General features: G+C 38.3%; 1 protein-coding gene across 2 annotated transcripts in view; it reads right to left on the reverse strand.

The window, feature by feature from the left end:
• Nucleotides 1-25,147, reverse strand: part of diaph1 (diaphanous related formin 1) — a 126,222-nt gene that overhangs the window by 41,821 nt on the left and 59,254 nt on the right. For both annotated transcript variants that reach the window (XM_089135103.1, XM_089135102.1), the window contains one exon: nt 23,719-23,833. In XM_089135103.1, coding sequence (XP_088991229.1) covers nt 23,719-23,833 — 115 coding nt within the window. The remainder of the gene's footprint in view (nt 1-23,718; nt 23,834-25,147) is intronic.

The raw sequence follows: 25,147 nt of genomic DNA on the forward strand, positions 1-25,147 counted from the left end.
ACACACACAGCTAATGAAAGAAACAGAAGCAGCACACACAGAATCGAAGCGGAGCTCGTGGGATTTGGAAAGCCATTTACAACATATTTCTTCAATCAATAATGTTTTGATTTAAACTACAAACACAATCACACACGACCAGATCAGGAATAACAAAAAAGAAGAACAGAAACATGATTCTGGAGAAGAAACTAAAGTACATCTCACTATCATGACGGGCTTCATTCAAAACACTAATGCGTGACCTGCCAATCATCACTTCTAGGTAAAAGATGCTGCAATAGAGGGAGAAAAAAAGAAAGAAAGTGGGCGGAAATACTGTAAGAGAGGGAAAGTAAAGGGTAAAGCAAATCCAGCCTGTAATGTAATCCAGCTATTAAACGAGTTTTAGAGAGAGAGAGAGAGATGCATGAAGTCGATCAGACGACAGAAGAAAGTCCTAATTAATCCAGATGACAGGGATTATCAGCTCTGACTTCTGAAACCCTGGATCCCACAATCCTTATAATGAGATAACTGTAGACCAGAGACCAACATGAGATCCTGCGTGACACTCCAGAACACGCCTCAAAGAGACTTAACACACACACACAGCAGAGATTAAACTAATGTCTTCACACTCACGCGTCTTATGGGTGAACCGTAATCTCTGGTTATGAATTATTGGTCACCAGAGTTCGAGACCAGCTTTGACATTTAAGTGTTAGGAAAATCACTTTGAAACTGCAGTATTATAAGCTCAAAGTAATTTAAATACTTCAACGTTCAGAGTCACTATAAGCAATTTATCAGTTGGTTAAAGGGATAGTTCACTTTGAAATAAATGTTTGGTATGTTTTAGCTTACCTCAAGGGTATCCAAGATCTTTGTTTTCCACAGTGTTTTCAATTTTGATATTTTTAGGTCAAACCGTTCATGTCTGTCAGTCATATAATGGAGGTCTATGGTCACCACCTCAAAGAGCGATATAAATACTGTTCGTTTTCTCACACAAACCGCTTGTTTTGTGTCTTAGGCCATCAATGTGTACTTACATTTACGAGTCATTAAATCATGTTTAATTTGGACTTCTCTGTGCATGCTCTTTGAGGTGGTGACCATAGACCTCCATTATATGACTGACAGACAACGGTTTGACCTAAAAAAAATCAAAATTTAAACTACTGCGGAAACAAAGACACCTACATCTTGGATGCCCTTGAGGTAAGATGAAACATACCAAAAAATAATTTCAAAGTGAATTATCCCTTTAACTTTCAGAGTAGTGTTACTCTGGGATGATAAACATTCAACTTGCTTAGTGAGTGATAAGTAACCTTCTGCCTCATAATAAAGCTCTAGTTTGTAAAATAAATAATCTCAAATCAAATATAGTGGCTGATGTCAATCACATCAAATGTCTATGGTTCTTGTGCATGACCAAACAAGAGTATGGTAAACTTATTATATAGGAGAATACATAGAAAACATAATATGGTTAAGGGGTCAGTAAGATTTTTGTATAAAGCTACACTGTGTAAATCTTTTAGTTTATTCTTAACTAAAACTAAACTATGTATATTTACTTTGTTCAAGTAATAAAGTATTCTCGTGAGTGTATAATACGCCATTGAAAATACATACGGGTAAGGGGTTCGCCATGTTGCCCCTCCATCTTGACAGTACATTAGCCGAAGAGGGACATACCCGTTAATTCAAGCTTCGCCTTTCGCGTTTACGTTTGAGTTAACACTCATGGACGAGGTCGAACTGGAAGCCATGTTAATCTTGGACTACATTGGCCAACGAAATCGGAATTGAGAGGAACAGAAACTATTATTCACTGGGTGGTCATATACCTTTTCACCACTAGATGGGGGTAAAAATCACACAGTGTAGCTTTAAGTAATTACTCCCTTTGTGCAAGGATGCATTCAATTGCTCGGAAGTGACAGGAAAGACGTTTAACGTATAAAAGATTTAGATTTCAAACAAATGCTACTGTTTTGAACTTTATATTCTTCAAAGACTACTAAAAAATGTTTCATGACACACACACACACGACTAGGGTTGGGTATCGTTTGAATTTGAACGATTCTGATTCTGATTCCTTGTTTCGATTCCGGTTCCTAAAGATTCTCGATTCCGATTCTTTTAAGAGGCAGGGTCAAAAAAGTTTAGCTAACCTTGCTAACCAACGGCCTTTCTGAAGGAAATACTCCTTCTGTCACAATTTTTGCATTTTGACCGAGATTTCGTTATTTTTAGAAAAGTGAAGCCACACTTTGGACCGCCGACGTAAGCTACTCATGTTCGACTCGCGTGGTTATGCCAACACTTCCGGTAGACGCTCCTTCGTTGGTGTTGTTCAGCGGTTTCTTCTTCCGCTCGGCGGACTGTGAATATCGAAACTAGGAATCGAAATTTTAACTTTTGAACGATTCCGGGAAAAACGAAAAGTTAGTCCCGGTTCCAATCGATACTCGATTCTCGATACCCAACCCTACACACGACTAAAATACAGTGTAAAGAAAGGACCTTTTGCAGGCATACAAGTAAATAATGCCGATTTTTAATTTTCGAGTTAATTGTTCATTTTAATTTAGTAACGTTGCCACTATTAAAGCAGTTTCACCCCAGAAGTGCAATAAAACAATTATAAACCCACAAACTTCCCCTGACTCATTCAGTGTACTTTGAATTCAGACGGCATTCTCTGGTGGTACGCTGAATGAATGCATGAACTCTCCTCCGTCTGTCCACCCCGCAGGGAGAGCGGAGACAGAGACGGAGGGCTGTCGGGAGTGGATGCATTAACAGGCTTTATCTTCTAACTGGATCTCAGGGAACGACTCGACAAGTTGGGCTCTAAGTGGCATGAAGTATTCAGAAAGCCTCGTGTCGCTCCCTGCGCATTTCTCTCCTGATCCTCAACGGGCCTGCGTGTTATTGTGGTAGTTTGGTGCTAAAACGCTCTCTCGATCTCTCTCCAAGCGGGGCTCACGGGACCTCAGAGAGGCACGAGAGGGTGATAAAGGCATCAAAATGGCCCCTGATCTCTCGCTCCAGTTTTTCGTGTCGCAGGAAGTCGAGCTCCGGATCAGGACAAGCTATCGCACGTGGGACGACAACGAGCATCATGTTCAACGTTAACGCACACGGACAGTCATCTTCCCTTCAACACGACTCCCTCCCTCCTCTCGTCTTTCTGTTTTCTTATCTGTCACTTCTACACACTTTCATCTCTGCAGCCTGAGATTCTTTTTCTCTTCCGTCACTTTCAATCAGAGTGTCTGTCGCTTTGAATGCGTCCGCTCTCTCTGCGTCTGCTCACCGATCAAACACAACAGCGGCATTAAAGAGGGGGAAAAAATGGCACTTTGTGAGCGCACGAGTTAATTAAAATTCAAAGATCGCTGTTAATTAAGCAACTAAAGGCGTCTGAAGGCTGAGAGCGGAAAACATGTCAGCCGTGATGACCCGCGGAAGATAAGAAAGCAGAACACTGTGACGTATAAAACTCAACATCTACACAAGTGACAAAACCAGCAGGACTAAAGTTTACAGAGAGAGAGAGAGAGGAAGACTGAATGATGGATAGAGCAATATGTACCGAACATTATATAAAACACCAAGGGATGACAAACAGACAAAGACAGAACGATACAATGGATAGATAGAATAGATAGAACGACAGACAAACGGATGGATAGAATGACAGACAGACAGATAGATAGATGATAAATAGAACAACAGACAGACAGATTGATAGACGGAACGACAGAGACGAATAGATGGATAGATAGAACGACAGACAGATAGATGGATTGATAGAACGGTAGACGGATAGATAGATAGATAGAATGACAGACGGATAAATGGATAGATAGAACAACAGACAGATGATAGAGAGAACGACAGAGACGAATAGATGGATAGATCGAACAGCAGACAGATAGATGGATAGAACAACAGAGGGATAGATGGATACATAGAACGACAGACAGATGGATAGACAGAATGACAGACAGATAGATAATAGAGAGAACGACAGACAGATAGATGGATAGAACAACAGAGGGATAGATGGATACATAGAACGACAGACAGATGGATAGACAAAATGACAGACAGATAGATAATAGAGAGAATGGGAGACAGATAGATGGATAGATAGAACGACAGACGGATAGATGGATAGAACGACAGACTGATAAGATGGATGGATAGAACGACAGATGGATAGATGGATAGATAGATAGATAGATAGATAGATAGATAGATAGATAGATAGATAGATAGATAGATAGATAGATAGATAGATAGATAGATAGATAGATAGATAGATAGATAGATAGATAGATAGATAGATAGATAGATAGATAGATAGAACGACAGACAGATGACAAATCGAACAACAGACAGACAGATTGATAGACAGAACGACAGAGACGAATAGATGGATAGATAGAACGACAGATAGATAGATGGATAGATAGATAGAACGACAGACAGATGGATAGACAGAATGACAGACAGATAATAGAGAACGACAGACAGATAGATGGATAGATAGAACGACAGACAGATGGATAGACAGAATGACAGACAGATAATAGAGAATGACAGACAGATAGATGGATAGATAGAACGACAAATGGATGATAAATAGAACAACAGACAGACAGATTGATAGACAGAACGACAGAGACGAATAGATGGATAGAACGACAGATAGATAGATGGATAGATAGAACGACAGACAGATGGATAGACAGAATGACAGACAGATTGATAGACAGAACGACAGAGACGAATAGATGGATAGATAGAACGACAGATGGATAGAGAGAACGACAGACAGATAGATGTATAGATAGAATGACAGACAGAGAACGACAGACGGATAGATGACAGATAGAATGAAAGACTGGATAGATAGAACGACAGATGGATAGATAGAAAAACGGATAGACAGAATAACAGATAGATAGATAGATCGATAGACATAACAACAGACGGATAGATGGAACGACGGACCAATGGATGAATAAAGCACTCAGAGTGGATGGAAAGTAAAACAAAAGCGGTTGTGACAGAAAGACAGAAAGACAAACATATAGATGTGGTCGAATGTGAAACCGATGGATAGATGAAAACGAGAAGTGTGTCATGAATAATTGAGCAGAAACAGAGGTTGGGTTTTTAGATATAAATGTAAAAGTGGTGTTAGCAGAAACCCGTCTCACTCTCCCTGTATTTTTAATAGGTGCTCTTTAAATATTCAGCGGTGCGGAGAGAGCAGGTTAAAGCAGATGAAAATGGACAAAATGAATGAATATCTGCAGGGAATCTCTCAAGGACTGCATTAAGAGCCAACGCCGCTCTGATTACAACCCAGACAAATGGAGGAGTCGGAATATCCAGGAAGAATAATTTAGAGAGAGAGAGGAAAGGTGACATTAAACAGCAGAAATGAAAGGAGAACTAGCTACCGGGTGAAGGAAAAAAGAAAAGGAGAAATGATGAATGTTACTGGTGGAAACGCACGAATGAAATTGGGAAAGGAAAATGAGAAAGAGGTCATGAAAATGAGACGAGGGGGAACAACAACATGCATTTCCATGCAACAACAGAAGCATGGTGAAAAATTAAATGTGCCTGCAGGAAAAAACAGGACTGAAACACACACACAAAGTAGGACTCCAGAAATGAACACACACTCTTATGCTTTAAAGGTCGCAAATTAAGGTCAGTTTGAAATGTAAGACGCTCTAAATACCACGATTGTTAAAATGTCTTCATCAAGACTCGCTAACAAAGAATGAGAAGAGTCCAAACTACGCTCAACCGAACACTGAACGTTTCATAAAACAAACTCAGTCAGAGTGCTGATGCAAAATGTAATCCGAATAAATTGGAAAAGTTTCTTTAGGTGAAACGCGAGTTCCTACGAAACGTCGTTTGAATTAAAGTCGACCGCGGAAACCTACTTTCCAAGGCCCTGGCATCTTCAATTCGGCGAGATTTTTCTTCCGAGGTTCAGCGTGCGTAATTATTTTTTGTCTGTTTGGGCCTGAAGCAAGAGTCAGACACCATAATCAGCGATTAAAACGGAAAAATAATATGAAAATTCTGTGAGAGAGAGAGAGAATCAGCACGCCGCTATCAGCTTTAGGCACGGGGCTTTAATTTCTTTGAAAATGCAAATTAGTTTCACTGCGTGTGTGCAAGCCTGCGTGCCTATAAAGTACAGTATAACTCTCCAACTTTGATGAGATTTGATAACACCAAGTACAATCTCTGATAATCTCACAGCCGTGTCATCTCCCTCAGCTTAATTTAATTGCACACGTGTAAACGCCCCAGATCGCGCGCGTGACTTCTGATATCTTGTCATCCGTATCTTTGAAGACGCATCTCTCTGTGGTTTCTCGCATCAAACGCTCGCGACATAAAATGCGCCACTGTGAGCTTGACGCCTGCAGGGTGCGCGGTTAAAAAAAAAAAAATGGAATTAAAAACAATCTCCATCTTGCATGTTTGTGTGCATTTCTCGCCCGCTGGAGGAGGAAAACACGACCATGTGACGCTTTAATATTTGAGATGTCAAAAGACACGTCTCAGCTTTGTGCGGCGCACTGGGTCATATTCAAATAACGCCATATGCTGGAGTGCATATGGTAAGAGACACAAATACGCACCCCGCCGCCGCTTCTTCTCTAGGTAGGTCGCGTGTGATTTATCGCTTTTCACAGCTCTTTGCCTGTTTACCAGCGTTTCTCCAAATCCCCATTAGAAATCTCCTGCTCTCTCTCTGCATCTTCCTAAACGGGGATAAGAATTTCAATTCACAAAAGAACACACTCTCTGGAGCTCGTTTAAAAAGTGGCTAATCTCCCAAAGATAAAGCGCAGATTAAAACGGAGCGAGCGCTAAAACGTATCTGCGGCTCCAGCAAACGTTTGAATGCGAACGAATGCTGGAACGGAGAACCGGCGGACGCACAAAGGCACAGACGGCTTGCTCGATAATCTGTTGCGTTTGGCAGAGCCGGTGAGGCCAATGAACAGATGTGTTCGGGGGTGATAAAGAAGGTACTGTGTGAACGCGAAAACCAACACGTTACGCAACCCCAATGGGTCCGAAACGGGCTGCAAACACGCTTAGGGATGACAGACCAAACTTCACTTTTAAGAAAAAGATGGGCATCTTAAAGGAGTAGTTCACTTTTAGAAAAAAACTTTTGCTGATGATTTACTCACCCCCATGTCATCCAAGATTTCCGGTTCATTCCAGGATTTTTCTCCATATAATGGACTTCAATGGGGTCCAAAAGACAGTTTCAGTGCAAAGGGCTTTAACAAAATGAGCTAATCTTTTCCCGAGTCAACTTGTTCATTTCGTTCGTTGAATGAACCAAATGACACGAAAAAAGATTCATTCGTTTTGATGAACGAGTTCGAAAAGGAGAGTCAAGAACGCGCATCACAGAGCATTTGAGCTTATAAAACTTAAACTTTTTTTTTTTTTAATTGTTTCGCTTGATAAGACCCTTATTCGTCGTCTGAAATCGTTTAAAGCTCCACTGAATCTGTCTTTTGGACCCTGAACCGTTTGGTCCCCATTGAAGTCCATTATATGGAGAAAAATCCTGGAATGTTTTCATCAAAAATCTTCATTTCTTTTCGACTGGAGAAAGAAAGACGTGGACATCTTGTATGACATGGGGGTGAGTGAATTATCAGCAAAAGTTGTTTTTTTTTAAACGTGAACTACTCCTTTAACACATTAAATGCGCAAGTGCTGTTTCCAGAAAGCATTAAAGATAATGCGACTATCATATAAACACATTATGGGGGCTCATCTTCCGAAGAACAGCAAACAGCTTCAAAAACAAGACGAGATCTACAATGAAGTACAGAGAACAACACAAGAGGACCGTACAGCATCTCTGTGCTCGTGTTTCTGGCCCGTGCATTAACCTCCACGTGAATGTGAGATGCATTCACTCGCTTTTCACACAGCAGAAAAACAAAGAAATCTCATTCATCCGCAGATATTCATCCATTAGAACCTCAAACTCGAGCTGAGAGCGTTTCATTAGTGCGGTTTGCTCATCTGAACAAACTCCACATTTACTATTCAACTTTGGTGCAAAACTCGAGCAAGGCTTGTGGCGTCTTTAATGATTTTAAAAAACGTTTCTGTTAAGTGAAATAAAGCTGAAATCAAATAAGACATAAATATTAGATGAAACAACAGGGAGTAGTTCACTTTAAAAAAAAAAAAAAAAACTTTTGCTGATAATTTACTCACCCCCATGTCATCCAAGATGTCCAAGTCTTTCTTTCTTCAGTCGAAAAGATTTTTTTTTTGGTGAAAACATTCCAGGATTTTTCTTCAGCAAAATTCAATCAAAGTCATGTGTCAGTCATTTTTTACTTGTTTTTTTTTTTTTTTCATATAAATGTCTATAACTCTGAAGCGAATTGAGAAATTTTCACCAAAATTGACACACATATGTATGGGGTCACTGAGGACACAAAAAAAAATGTGGGACTGAGGCGCTATAATAGAACAAAACATGAAATTCCCATTGACTTCAATACAGTTTTGTGAAATAAAATGCGATACTAAACAAATGCAACGGTGTAATATTACGAAACTCAGAATGTGCCAACAACACCATCCCCTGAAAGTACTCAAAATATTTCGAAACAGTGCCACCTAGTGGTCAAAAGTTAACAAAATTTCCAAAAAGGCTAATAACTTTTGACTAAATCTGCCTGTTGAAATGCCACTGGTCTTAATAGATTCCTTGGGTCAAGTCGAGAACATAGATACCAGGTTTTCCTTATTTGGCCGAACTTCCTGTCCGCCATCTTGATTTTTCAGTCAAAACCTACTTTTTCAAACTCCTCCTACACCGTTTGTCCGATTTCCACCAAAATCGAAATCGTACCATCTCCAGATCATAGACTGTAAAAAAAAAAAAAATGGACGACGCCCCTTCGCTCTTTTCCATCAGAGAACCGAAGCCGCCAGTGTCTCGTTATGACGCTGACATCTTGGAACTTGAGTCTGCGCACTTGCGTGTTTCGGGACCAGTCATGCGCAGTCGTGAGCAGGAAGTAAACCCGCGAAATCAAGGCCGCGCCCTCATTCGCGCTGAATCAAACGCAAGCACACGCCCCGCACTTTCATTAAAGGGTTAGTTCACCCAAAAATGAAAATTAAGTCATTAATGTTTAAATATCCCAAGTGACTACCGTGGCTCAACTATATGTTTATCAAGCGACGCGAATACTTTTTGTGCGAAAAAACAAACAAAAATAACGAGTTTATTCGACTATTTCTTTTCTTCCTTGTAGAGACTTCCTTAGATTTCCACGACGCATGCACGAGAATTGCGATCTGAAGTAGTGTAAGCTGGTGTGAGCAGATCGCAATTCTCGCGCATGCGTCGTGGAAATCTAAGGAAGTCTCTACAAGGAAGAAAAGAAATAGTCGAATAAACTCGTTATTTTTGTTTGTTTTTTCGCACAAAAAGTATTCGCGTCGCTTGATAAACATATAGTTGAGCCACGGTAGTCACTTGGGATATTTAAACATTTTCTTCATTGACTTTCTGGGCCGTCAAGAGGCAGTCCTTTAGGAGCCAATGTGGTAGTTATACAGCTCTCAAATTTAATCAAAAATATCTTCATTTGTGTTCCGAAGACGAACGAAGGTCTTACGGGGTTGGTACAGCATGGGGGTGAGTAATTAATGACTTAATTTTCATTTTTGGGTGAACTAACCCTTTAAGTGTCCTCTGTCTGCTTCGTTCTTCTCCAATGATGTCCGCTGATCGCAGAACCTCGTTAAAATAAGGTAAATACAACTACTAACCACATAATCAACATTATTAAAAAAAGTCCGCTGGTGCTTCAGTGACTACCTCGCACAGAGAACCTGTCAATCATGATGTCAGAGCACCGTTTTTATCATCACATAACTAACTAAAAACAAACTTATTTTAAAAACGAACACTTGAAATTACATCAACGTGACAGAAACTACAGTAAATGACAGAAACCATCTTTGGAAAAAGGATATGTGAAGTGTAATTTAATTGTTCAGTTGGTCTCGCATCCCGTTGAATAACATGGGGAGGCGGGGGTTATGAGCTATACTAGGTCCGGTCACAGGGGGGCGATCGAGACGTTTTGGCTTCACTTTTGAGGGCTTGTGCGGCACGCTTGCTACAGACCGTGCCGTCTAAAAGTTATAGATTTCGTGTCGATAGATGAAACTGTTTTCGTTTAGCGCAGCAGCTAATTTGCTAATTTTTTTCGTTTAGCGCAGCAGCTAATTTGAGGCATGACGCTAAAAACACTATTAAAGCTTTATCTCTGCAATGCCTTGACATATTGACACCAAACTTCATGTGTCATTGTCACTTCACTCTGACCACGTCACGTCAGTTTTGTAACTGTGCCACCTATTGGTCGAAAAGTGATAATCCATTAAATCATATTTTTATTTACAGTTTCTATGATCCTTTTAGCCGTTTCGCCTAAAATTGTCTTTAAATGTCTTTCATTGTTGCAGTTGGTCTGACACTTTCAGCAATGTTGGCATGTCTTGTCGTCTTATGCTGCTTGGCCCCGGTAATTGCTGCTTGTGATTTGTGTATTTGTTCATATTTTATTACTGACAGCACACAACCTTTCATAATGTTTGAACTTTAAGTGTTAGGCTAGAAGTTTCTGCTGTGATATCAAAGTACTTCAAGTGTGCTTTCAGCAATAAATGAAAAGCAGTTACATCCATTTGTTTGAGTTTGAGGTGAAGCTTTGAGGGATAGACTGTATAAAGCTCCTAGATCACATCATTTTCCACAGCTCATGTTGTCTGGAGTTTAACCGTCTACTATAATTTCTAGGAAATATATTTTGGCAGCGTTTCATCAACAGAGCACTATAACAGTTCAACCTGCTGAAGAGATGAGTGTGTTTCTCACAGCCTCACTTTCAATCCTGTTAAAAATCAATGGCACTGGACATTCAGCATGCCAGTTTTTGTGGATGTTGTGTGTACAATTAGGTGGCAAAGTCAAAGAAGAGTGCAAACAGAGAAATACAATATGCAGAATATCCAGAACGTGGAAAATGAAGTATACCAGAGGCTTTAGACAAACCCCAGCACAACAGTGCTCTTCTGAAAAAGTGCAAATCTAGTTCTTTTAATAGAAATCAAATTACCAATGTGAAATCCGATTAATAATAGTTGTAAAACAAACACACTTCTTCAACATTAACAGGATTAATTTCACGCAGGGAGAAAATTCATCTTATTCTCCCAAGACAGTTTCAGCAATTTACTCTCCCCGAGACTCTGGATGTGATTTATGGTCATTATTATTGTTTTCACAAGATTTTCCATTCGCCTCGTACCCAAGTTTGAGTTTTGTTGAACTTTCTTATAACAAACTTGGTCTCGAATTGCAACAATAACAAATGATTCCCTCAGTTTCTCCCTCCATTACTAAAAAAATGCTGTGACTGACTTAAAGGAGTAGATGCCCATGTCTTTCTTTCTTCAGTCGAAAAGAAATGAAGGTTTTTGATGAAAACATTCCAGGATTTTTTCTCCATATAATGGACTTCAATGGGGTCCAAACGGTTCAAGGTCCAAATGAGAGTTTCAGTGCAAACTGCAAAAAGGGCTTTAAACGATTCCAGACGATGAATAAGGGTCTTATCGAGCGAAACGATTGCTCATTTAAAAAAAAAAAAAAAAAGTTTAAGTTTTATAAGCTCAAATGCTCGCCTTGCTCTGTTCTGTGATGCGCATTTGTGACTCTCCTGTTCGAACTAGTTCATCAAAATGAACGAATCTTTGTTGTGTCATTTGGTTCATTCGAGGAACGAAATGAAAAAGTTGACTCGGGAAAAGATTTCGACGAACAAATTTGAATAGGAGAGTCACGAACGTGCACCACACCCTAACCCTAACAGAGCAAGGCGAGCATTTGAGCTTATAAAACGTAATTTTTTTTTTTTTTTTAATTAAATGAGCGATCGTTTTGCTTGATAAGACCCTTATTCATCGTCTGGAATCATTTAAAGCCCTTTGAAGCTGCACTGAAAGTGTCTTTTGGACCTTAAACCGTTTGGTTCCCATTGAAGTCCATTATATGGAGAAAAATCCTGGAATGTTTTCATCAAAAACCTTCATTTCTTTTTGACTGAAGAAAGAAAGACATGGACATCTTGGATGACATGAGGTGGGTAAATTATCAGCAAAAGTTTTTTTTTTTAAAGTGAACTACTCCTTTAACAATGCTGACATGTACATCTACAGCTCAAACTGAGTTTGTTTCATACTTGGTGTGAATTTAGAATAAACAGAAAAATATTGTGCGTTTGTGTGGACACTAATATAGTTATCATTCTTGGTGTATACAGGGATTAACAGTTATTTAGCTGTGTATTAGATGCTTTGAAACAGTCTCTAATGTATAAAGTGTTATATAAATGAATGTGACGAGACTTTCAAGGGCGTTTCATTTGATTATTTTCCACCGTCTCCATGAATTAAACACTGCATGACCACATTGTTCACTCCGCCGTTAGTGACGACAAGTCAAGCTTCTGAAAACTATAATAAAATAGTTAAAAATGTTAAATGAACTTGAATTTGGTGGAAGTCTTGCTTTAAAAAGTGCAATCCAGTTATTCGTTTATATGACTCCTTTTCATTATCACTTATAATAGGAAACGCGAAACGTATGAATGCGCAGATAACCAGATGGAGAGAGAGAGCGAGATTGATGCAGGAGAATAAAACGCTAGGAAGAACATTCAGAAGATATTACGGAAGTCCTTTCACTTCCGATAGGCCGGTCAAGAGCAATTTCCTACATCCCACCAGCTGAGCCGCACAAAACTGCTTCCAATATAAGAGAACGACAGACTCGGAGGGACCGTAAAGCAGCAGTTAATGGCACAAAACCACACCACAGAGATAAGAACAGCCCGTATAAACAGACACGCTCATATCAGCGCACTTCAGGGAACCTCTGGCTTTATGAGGACATTAAGACCTGACTTTATATCTGGGCTTTGGGGAATCGTTGAAGCAGGTGGTCCATTCTGTAGACTGTTTTATGAAGGACACATTAAGATTGAGACAAACACAGCAGATGAGCAATGTGTTCCAACGGCCCATGAGGACCAAAACAAGAAGGTATTAAGAGAATTTTATGAAGGATTTAGACATGACGGTCTTCTGGGGACAAGAAATATGAAAACGGCGAGATATGAGGACAGAATGTACCAGAATCAACAGAAAAGAAGAATCATATTTCAACCCAAACTAAAAAAAAAATAATAGCAATATTTGGCTTAAAAGAGAATGCGGCCTATTTGCAGGACCAGTGCAATATTTGTTGTTACAATTAAGCACATTTCACCAAATATTACCACTGTAAAAAATGATCGTGATTTTAACAGTAAAAGACTGTAAAAATTCTACAGTGAAAAACTGTTAATTGGTTAACAGAAAGTTTCCTTACTATATACGGTAAATAACTGTGATCTATATAATGGTACATTTAATGTAATTTTACTGTAAAATACTGTTAAATTTACAGTTTTTGGAAGTGAAAAAGAAGAAGTCATTGTATAATTTACAGTGAAAAAAATGTAAATTGACTTTCCCACAATTCCCTGCGTGACACTTTACATTTAATGTATTTTAACTGTTTATTCATAATTTGTTTTTTTTAAGGGTTTTATGTTACATTTAACATTGTTAAATTAATTCTTATTTTATTTTTTTAAATTTCAACATGTTACCATGATGGTGTTTAATGTTTGTGTGAATGACACTGTGCAGCTTCTATATATGAACTCTCTTGTGGAAGAGCTGATAATGATGAGCTTTGATTGATCATTTGACTCTGTGATTGATGGCTGTCGGTGTATTGCAATTGAACAAAACAGATATTAATACTTCAAAATGTCAGTAAATTAACATTATGTCAAATAATGAATTACGGTTTATTGCTGTAAAATTAAATACGGTCAAAGTCTGTAAAACCTAAAATGTTGCTACCGTACTTTTAACAGGAAAACTCACAGCTGCCGGGTTTTCCCGTAAATTTAACAGACTTTTTTTTACAGTGTGGACATTTGTATTTATTTATTGTAATGTATTGATTCTAATTAGATTCCTGTAAAACAGATTATTATTTTCTTTTCTTTTTTTGACAAATTCTAGATCAAAGCTCATGGTCAGGAATATTGAATCCAGTCTCTTTAAAATAAATGAATAAAAACTATTATTATTATTATTATAAAAAAAAAAAATCATTAAAACGTTTTGTAATATCATTTACCAATTACTAATGATGAAAATAAATGAGTAAAATGCAATTAAATATTATTTCTGTGTCATGCTAAATATTTGGTCCGCATAATTTGCATGCGTTATTTTTCCTCTTTGGATTTTGGGGTAAATATGAGCCATGATGTTTTTTTGTGAACTGTTTCTTTAAAACTTGGAGTCTTTAAGATTTCGTGTCTTTAAGATTGAGTCACCTTTTTATTTTGCAATAAGTTAATCCCTGTTTTTTGGATAGTCAGGGAGTGGAGGGAAGTATACGTTGTTTATTTATTTTCTTTTACCCGTGTAGGTCATTTAGTTCTCCACCCCCATTTTCTTTGTTTAAATATAATAAATCATTTTACTTTTTGCATCAAGTGTTGGCTCACATTTCTGGGGCAGAGGACTGAAGGGAAGCCTCCACGCTTATGTTTACAGTATGCTCTTTTACCTTTTCCTCTGCTCTCTATAACTACCGCGTTAATAAGCGTTTAAGACATTTTATTTATGTAAGTGGGGCTCAATTAACATTCTACTGAGACACGAGGTGGACGACAGCCAAACATCTCATCGACCTTTAGAAGTCGAGCGACTTCACTACAAATGAGTGAGCAAATGAGGGTCAAGCTGGAAGATATCGATCTAAGCGGAGTGAAAGTACTGCTACAAATTATGGATCTGTTGCGTTACTTTTTGAAATACTAATTTGTGATTTAGAGCTTACCAAAAGGCAATAATTTATTTCACACACTAGTCTCATGTTACCATATTCACCCTCGGCTTTATAGACAAGGCTTAAGTCCAGTCCCAGCCTCAAATGCATATTTAAGCTGTTTAACCGAAAGCAACTAAATCTTAAAATATATCAGTGCCATTGTTTTGTCTCAAGATGCACACAAGTGATGTGTTTCTCTAAGGCATGTTTATAAAAGATACTTTGGCTAATCCTGCTGCCAGTTGCATAAACAGCCATTATGTTAAGAACCATTATACAGTCCCTCCAGAAAAACGCGATTATGCGATCGCTGAATTCAATGCAAAATCAGCCAAAGTCCGCATATTTATGCGGGGGCCGCATTTTTTCGAATAAGCCGCACTTTCGCCGCATAAAATGCTGATTTCCACGCAAAATATGCGGGGCTCGCATGATTTCATAATCCTCGTATTTTCGTTGCAAAAAAAAGTCACATATATCTTCGCAGAAAGTTGAAAAATGTTGCGTTTGCTTCATACAAGAGCAGCCATTTCCTCCGGTTTCCATGGGAACGTTATGAAGTGACGCAATTACGCGACGGGATAGCAGCTCACAGCTGAAGTTATTGCAGAGGCCAGAAAGACTCACGGAGGCGATTGACATCTCACAAATCGAACTCGTATAACTGTCTGTCACACGTTCTACCATCACATCGTTACTTAATAAACAAAATAAGATAAAAGAATAAGCATCAAACAGAAATTACCCGCACACGACATGGGGTGTTTGAGGCGCACACACTGCAGACAGTTCAGCGCGCAGCTCTTAAAGGGGCCACACCTTATTTACACTCGTTACAGTCTGAAATAAAACATTGCTGATTTTGTAATTGTGAAAGAGAGTCTATTGTGCACTTATTGTTTGAATGTCCCTATTTTTCAATCTTTTGGAATGAGATGTCTCAATTTCTAGGTTTTAAAATGAATTGCAACCTTGTCTTAAATTTGTCATCTTCATACAAATGATTTTGACTTTCCTATAAGAAAAATGTATGTTATCGATTTTTTCTATTATTAGGAAAATTTCATATTCATCAAACTAAGTGGAGTAGCCTAACTCAAAACCCAACTTTGCTCATTTCAAAACAGCCTTTAAAATGTATTTTGAGTCTTTAAAATTTAAAAAAAAAAATCGAAAAGCCCAAAAGATCTGTATCTCTGCTAAAGGAATTTAATATGTCTGTGATGCCCTCTATCTTTTTTTTTCTTTTTTTCTTTCTTTTTTTTTTTTCCAAATTATTGTTTCATGTTTTAGGCTACTTCTCAGATGTTATACTTTTCAGAAAATGTGTAAAAGAAATGTCAAGAACTTGATATCAAACTCTGTGATTTTGAAAATTTAATAAAAATAAAACAAGAGAGAAATTAAATATTCCCAGCACTTTCTATGAGTTAGTATGCTTGCTACATCATAGAAAGTAATAAGAAATGACTCTTTACATTAAGGTAGTAGCCTAGTGAGAACAGGATGTTGGGGGAATCACTTTTTTTCTCTTTTTCATCAAACCACAGTTTTTGCAAGTTCCCGCAATTTTTGCAAGTTCCCGCAATTTTTGCAAGTTCCCGCAATTTTTGCAAGTTCCCGCAATTTCATCGCATAAAATTGCATAAATATCCCGCATATTCCATCGCATTTTTAAAGAAAACGGGCCGCGTAATCAAGGATTTTTGCCCGCAACAATCACAAAAAAACTCCGCGTTTTTCTGGAAGGACTGATTATATCCAACTAGCAGTTAGTTAAGGGTAATCAGTCTTACTTTTCGGTATCAAATTAGACCAATCTATGTTCTTATGCAACCGACTTAAAGTTATGAAGCTGGCTTAATATAAGCCGTGTCTGTGGAACCAGGACATGATGTTTTTAATTCAACATTTTGCCTAATGTCTCAATTCTTTCCCCATCGCCAATGAAATACTGAGAGACGAGTCAAAATAGTTCTTAAAATAGCAAATATTGTAGATTTATTTCAAGTTCAAGTCAAATTTTATTGGTATAGTGCATTTCAAATCACACATTGTTTCAAAACCAAACGAATGTAATGTTTATAATAACTTGATATCTACATGCCTTATAGACCTCGTGCACTAGTGTGCTTGAACTTGCGTTTTAATTAGCTTGTGAAGTGGATTTACTTATTGTAGAGTGAATGAAAGTTATCATGATGAGTTGTAATTTTTGATGCGGATGGGAGATTTTAAAACACATTTATTCATAAATCCGTAAGATCTTTCGTTCATGCGGTGAAAAGGGGCGGAGCTACATGAGGCCTATCGTCACGTTTGTCTGGCTGTAATTCAAGTTCATGAATAATACACTGAGATCTCAAGGAAGTACAGAAAACAACAAGAGTCGTACATATGCAATCCACTCTTTAGGTTGAGATGTGTGTGTGTGTGTGTGTGTGTGTGTGTGTGTCCCCTGCTGTCACACTTGTGGCTCTGGGTCTATAACTCTAAGTGAGTCTGGACAGCAGGGACTGATATGAGACGAGACTAGCCGCAAGTGTGTGTGTGATAATAAAGTAGGTCGGTGATATACATCAGAGGAGGAGACATGTGTGTGTGTGTGTGTGTGTGTGAGAGAGAGCAGAGGTGAGCGGCTGAACTAAATCCCGAGAGACTCAGCTGGTCTCCGTGGAGACGGGAAAAGCAGGCCGCCAGCGAGACGGAGAGAAACATTAAAAGACTCACAGAGAGAAGCCAATCAATAACACACACAACAAACCTGTGAAACAAACCTGACTCGCTTATAAACGCAGAAATGGACGAAAAATAAAACCTCCATCGAGACAGTAAAACTGCTGAATCCATCAGCACAGACTCTCTCTCTCTCTCTCTCTATAAATAAAGTAACAGCACACATGAATGGAATAATCATTAATGATAAGTTAAATGCTGAACTAACCAGATGTGACTAGCAAGCTATTTCTTCTATGTTAATCAACCCCGAATCTATCCTTCCGCTATAGATGAATCATCTAAATGGACTGACAAATATTGTCTGTTATCAAATACTTTAAGTTTTATGAGAAAAAAACAATCAGAAATAGAGCCAGACCGATATATCGGCCAGCTGATATTATCGGCCGATATTAGGCATTTTCCATTATATCGGTATCGGCAGTTATAATGGCCGATAAATGAATATTTAAAAAATAAAATACAAATGGACGAAACACGCTTTAATCGTCTCTCCTTGGCCTGTTATATTGAAAATGTATGTTTTACAATTTGCAGTATGATGTTATCTATTGCTAAATTATGGCTCATCATAGACTAGCTAACCACGCTAGCTAAGAGCTTGGAAACCACAATGAACTTTTTCTGCCTAAATAAAGTAATGATTACCGTATTTATAACTAGCATATCTCTAGTTACAGTCCCCTGCATTGTAAAATGCAAGTTATACTTGCGAGGAGTGAACATTTAGACATAGAGCAGTGGCGGTTCTACTTTGAATTACACCCAGGGCGAAACCCCCTTGATCAAGCTAGCGCCGTGAATTCACTGTGAGACACATGCAATTGACACTTAGCAAACAGGTTAGTTAAGCTCTCAGATTCTGTCAATTATATTACGCAATTCAAAGAATAAATACCGTTTTGGCGCTTGTACATGTTACACCACAGATCCCTAGCGCACGTGAACCGATCGTCTCTACTAGCTGGAAAAAGAACACGAACACTGGTGAAAGATACAGTATGCTACAACTTACCAAAATGTATTCCTCATGCATAATGTCGACCAATAATTTTTTGAACTCTTCCCTGAACTGAAATGTAGTAATTGGCTGTATTTCCACACGACTGACATCAGGTTCAAGTACACACAAGCCGGCGCGAGCGCGACTCACTCGTCTATTGCAGTTTGGCTGGTGCTAACGTTGCCCGTCCGCATACCGCCTCCCATGGCCGGAACTGGTATTACGATACCTGCCGGGCCGGGGCTAGTAATTTAGCATGCTAATTCAGGTTAATATCTCGGCAGCACTATAACTTGTCAGTTTTTTAATGACATCTTTGCACTTATTTATTCTCATTCTTTTGATGCGTGTAGCTCATTTTTCGTATATTGTTACCTCAATTATTACATATGGCACCTTTAAAGTTGATTTTAGTTGATCATTTTGAAAAGTATTAGATAATATGGTGACCAAAATCTTGTTCAAAAAGCCTAATACACAGTGAAATCAATTCACCAAGTTAATAACATTAAAGATTTCTTTTAAAGGAGTGTCTTTCATCTTACCTACTAAACTTAAAAAAAGGTTAACACAAAAAAAGGTTTTATATAAAGATAAACCTCATATTTCAGCATTTAAATCATCTAAAGAATGAGTCAATAAAGATACATTACTGACATTTATAATGCACAGTAGCTTATATTTTATTATTGATAGTAAAATTCGTACCGATTTTCCCATGGCTGTCGATGCTATAGAACCATGCACTCATTACACTGCGCTCTCCACAACGACAAAGGAGTTTTAGTAGCTAATGTATTTCCACCACAGAAAAACGCTTGCTGTAGCTTTGCTAAAAGATTTATTTACGGAGAAGAGAAAAAAAACACCCAAGTGTTAGGGTGCACGACACGTGCGCTCCCATACTGAAAAGTTTATGAGCGCGCTTCCCGTGAGCGCATAATGAGCGCGCTTCCCGTGCGCCTATTTGAAACATAGAGGATTTGAAAGCGCGCAAAAGACGCGATACGTGAACTAATCAGGAGATTCCCTTGACATCGCTTCTGCGCACGGCACCTTATCAGGAAGCAGGGCGCCATTGCCAATAATTGAATCGAAATGATAAAAAAATAGAAAAACTTCGCGGCACAGAGTATTTTTTTTTAACTGCTCGTGCCGCCCCCCATGTGACATGAAGAAATGCCGCCCCGGGCGACTGCCCAGTTCGCCCGTGCCTAGAACCGCTACTGACATAGAGAAAAAGTATCAAACATATCATGTGCAGAAAAGTGAGCTTTTCTTTTACACGTGTGTGAAATCCAACAATATTTAATAAAAAATATATATATAGCGGCCGATATGTCGGAATATCGGATTTTAAAACCCAAAAATATTTGTATCGGTATCGGCCTTCAAAATCCTTTATCGGTCGGGCTCTAATCAGAAAAGCCATGAAAACACAAGGTTTGTGTTGCATTGCGAGCATGAATGAAACATCACAGCACATGCATGCGTGATCATATGCGTTCAGATCACTAGCGCTGAGAATGAGCAACAGCAACTGTGATGGAACACACGCAAGATAATATGCTTGAGGTCCTGTCAAATTAAATCAACTATCAGTGGTGTGACCTCACTGAAGAGGTCATCAACTTGCGACCCCACCGTCAGCAGAGGTCAGAGGTCAGCTCTGGCTGTCGGTGGCGTCCTTTCGCTCGGCTGGAGAGTGATGTGACCAGAGGAGAGAGAGAGAGAGATATATATGGCGGCGGCCGCCTGATGGAAGAGAACACCACAATCCTGCTCAAGGACACACACACACACACACACACACAAGCTCGTGTTTTACGGACAGGATCGGACAGATGGAAGATCTGAAAAGGGCAGCATTCATTTACAGTCAGATATCAGAAAAGGTTATCCTACATCAACTCAGACAGCTGGACCCGCACACACACACACACACACACACACACACACACACACACACACACACACGGCGAGCTCAGGTGGTCCTGAGGAAAACAGCTGCCAAAGATGACATTTCAAGGTTTCGTTTTCCATATTCAAAACAGAAAACACTGTGTTTGTGTGTGTGTGTGTGTGTGTGTGTGTGTGAGATAGAGAGAGAGGCTGCGGCGGATGCATGACAACATCACACTCTTTGAAGGTCATTTGCTGAAGGGCGAAGCCACATACACAGCCCTAAAAAAACTCACACACACCTTGTTAAAGTTGACAGTGCTGTATATCGTATCAGATATAAATATGCAATAAAACTGTAAAGGCCACTCATAGAGGACAAAGAGCAGGTGGCAGGAAACACACACACCTGACACTTGCCTCTTGCTCATTTCTAATTCATGAGGGGCTTTTGCATACAGTCACCGAAAATATGACATCCAGGCGAATCTCAAGGGAACCAGTGAAGAACATGTGCGGGTCATGTTTCAAACCAAAATATGATTAAAAAAAAAGAAATAATATTTCGCTGTGAATGCAAAAAAATGCATTGTTGTGCTTTTATACTTTTGTTTTTTTGTTATGAAATTCTAATAAGAGGGTCTAATAAGAATCACAACTGAGAATAATGAGAAATGTATTTTTTAAAAGAAAAAAAATATTTTTTTTTAGCATTGCACATTATGAAAATTTGAGAGGAAAATGTGCTTGTTTGTAACGGGGTGTCTACAGATATAAACAAGTTCAATTTAAGACTTTTTAATGCCACTTTGAATGAAATTTAAGACCAAACCTGTGATGGAAATACACATTATATTAATTACATGAATATATGTAATATTTAACCTAAGTAACTGAAGTAATTTAATACTAACTACTTGTTTATTGAACTAAAATCAATGTAACATTTGCAATCATGAGAATATTGAGCAAAATAGCTCCCGTCATGTTATCTAACTTAACTGTATCATATATTATAAATAAAAAACAACGTTTAATGTATGTTTCTTCTGTGAGTTTTTTGTGTGCTGTTATGCTCATTTGTTTTGATTTCTCACTATAAAATATTTCAGAGACAGGCAAGTACTACCAGAAATACATTATCAATCGCTGTTTATGTAATAAAATCATAAACAATCATAATCAAATTCGATGCTTCACTTGGTTATTTGATGGACATTGGGTCCATCAGACGGGAGAAATTTTAGCGGTAATGTGACCAGAAATATTTAAGACCCATCGAATCGAAATTTAAGACATTTTAATACTTTTTAAGGCCTTTTATTAGGAAAATTTTATTTAAGACTTTTTAAGGACCCGCGGCCACCCTGTTGTAATGAGAATAATGCACAATGCCAACCCGATCTCACGAGAATTCGTACGAATTTTACGAGGTGGCTAATTCGTAACAATTCATACGACCTCACTCAAACACTTTTGCTAAATCGTACATATTTTACGAATTGGCCAATTCGTATGAATTCGTACGAATGTCCTACCCATCACGTGGGTTTAGACAAATCGTACGAGTGAGGTCGTACGAATGAGCCACTTTTTAATCACTCGTACGAATTGGTCGTGAGATAGGGTAGACAATGCAACAAATCTTACTGATCCTAAATATGCTTTCATTTTCTTTATGCTTCAAACAGGGTTCCCACACCTTGGTTAACCTGAAATTCAAGGACCTTTTAAGGACTTTCCAGGTCAAATACCCTCAAATTCAAAGACCTCTTCTTTTAGTGGTCACACTTGTCTCCGTTGCAGTCAAAACAAGTGACCGAAGCCTTGAACTGTAGGCTTCTTTTTTCCAGGAAAACTATTATGTTTTTGTTCAATAATATTGTTTAGATTATATTATTCAGAATTTTGAAGGGATTTTGATACTATGCAATATTTAGCAATTATTTTCCATTAGAACTATTTTTTTTTTGTTACAATAAATGCAATATTTCACATTAAAATAGAGTGGAGGCCTTTAAAATCAATTTTTTGAAGTGAGAAAAGTGCTATTTGGAGGCGTATTTTTGGGCATTTTTTGTAACGTCCTGTAATCAACTGTAGAGCTCCCTATATAAAGGCTAGGATGGCTTGTAAATTAAATAAATAAAGTAAATTAGGGGCTTACTTTCATTTTAAAGTGAACTACTCCTTTAACATAACATGTAAATTCCCATAATTAACATAAATCAAGCAAGCTAGTGTGCAGAGGACACGAAGTGTTGGCGAAATAACACAGCAGACTGGAGGGAATAAATATGGAATTTTTTCCAGAAAACTTCTTGGAAAAAATAAATTCAAGCACTTTCAAGGACTTGTATCAGTTTTCAAAAAGTTTCCAGGGCGTTGCATTTTTTTTTTCAGATTCACTAACTTTCAAGGATTTCAAGGTAGTTCAAAGTAGTTTTTATTTTGGTTTTTGTGGTGAAATCTACACATTTAATTTTACTCAATTTCATTTTTTTTTATATTATACTGTATAACGTGTTGTTTGATTGTATTTTACAGAGTTGTTGGTTATATTTCTCTGTCCTGTAGTTTTTGAAACGTAATAACCTTTGGAAAAGGGACAGCCAATGAAAACTAGCCTTTGGGCTAACTTGGGTATTTCTATTCATGAAAGTTGATGAATGTTCATTGTCCCGTTTTCATGAAATTCACGCTCTCTTTCGCTAAACTCTGTCATCATTAGACTCAGCGCTGGCCCTGATGTTGTTCTCTACACTGAGATGACAGTCATCACTTCCACATCCCTGTATTCTGTCATCTATGTTTGACCCAGTCCCTCGGGGAGAGTCTCAGCAGGCACACACACACACAGATGCACAAGCACAGAGCAAGGGGCATCTCTTACCTTTAGAGGCTGTGTTCAGAGAAGAGAGAGAGAGAGAGAGAGAGGTTTAATGTGTGATGGTGTGATGTGTGTGTGATGTGACTGGAGGATGGCAGGGTGGATCAACTCACTCTTGGTCTGTGTGGAGAAGGTCAGTGTGAGTTTGGCAAACAGCTCCTTGTTCTCGTAGCGCTCCTCGTTGGCCTTCACCCAGAAACTGCTTTCAGAAAGATCCTCCGGTGCGATCTAGCGCAACATAAAACACTCGTCAATGCCTTCATCCATCTTTTCATCCATCATCCAAACACGTTTGTCTCTTCATCATCCAATTTATATATCAACATCATTAATCTGTTCATTTATACTTCCATCTTCAAATCAATCCCTTAATCATAAAATATCTGAATCCTTTCTCCAAATAATTCTTCAAAAAAGGAGAACAAGAGACCAGTGTTATTTAAAGGAGTAGTTCACTTTAAAAAAAATCTTTTGCTGATAATTTACTCACCCCCATGTCATCCAAGATATCCATGTCATCAAAATGAACGAATCTATTTTCGTGTCATTTGGTTCATTCAACGAACGAAATGAACGAGTTGACTCGGGAAAAGATTCGTTCATTTTTGATGAACGAGTTCAAACATGAGAGTCACGAGTTTTTTTTTTGTTTTTTTTTTTAAATGAGCGATCTTTTCGCTTGATAAGACCCTTATTCATCGTCTGGTGTCGTTTAAAGCCCTTTGAAGCTGCACTGAAACTCTCATTTGGACCTTGAACCGTTTGGACCCCATTGAAGTCCATTATATGGAGAAAATCCTGGAATGTTTTCATCAAAAACCTTCATTTCTTTTCGACTGAAGAAAGAAAGACATGGACATCTTGGATGACACGGGGGTGAGTAAATTATCAGCAAAACTTTTTTTTTTTAAAGTGAACTTCTCCTTTAAGTATTATTTACATACTATTATGGTGTTATATAAACAATAAACTGCAAGAGACACAATACATCAGATACAAAATTCTGCATGTGATCAAACCCCAAAACAGACAGTTCTGGCTCTAAACTCTGATTGGATGAGCCAGTTATAATTGGCTAACACACACACAGCTGTGATGCATCAGTTGAGTCTTAATGTAATATGTTGACAACCAGAAACCTCAAACAGCTGAGCTAATAATAGTTAATGGAGGAAATGTTTTGTGTGATTTTCATTAGTGATAATGCATTTATGTGGTGACATTGTGCTTAACAACATCCCTTGTTCACTTTAAAAAAACAAAACAAAAAAAAAGGCCTAGGCCTCAATTGGCTTATTGCTTTGACACGGTCGCGGGCCTCATTTATAAACGTTGCGCACACACAAAAAAAAGGCGTACGCCGCTCTCTACACAATAATTGGTTTTAATAAAAAGCAAACTTGATGGGAAAATGTGCGTAAACGCGTACGCACAAAAACGGGTGAAATGAGAAATGGCGACACCGTTGGCAGATGGAAGAAACACGTGAAAGTGTGTGAAACTGTAGACTGTTGTGTAAAAGAAATGGCAATACTGTCAATC

Source organism: Pimephales promelas, chromosome 9 (assembly GCF_988280905.1).
Source record: "Pimephales promelas chromosome 9, fPimPro1.hap1.1, whole genome shotgun sequence".
Lineage (NCBI taxonomy): Eukaryota > Metazoa > Chordata > Actinopteri > Cypriniformes > Leuciscidae > Pimephales > Pimephales promelas.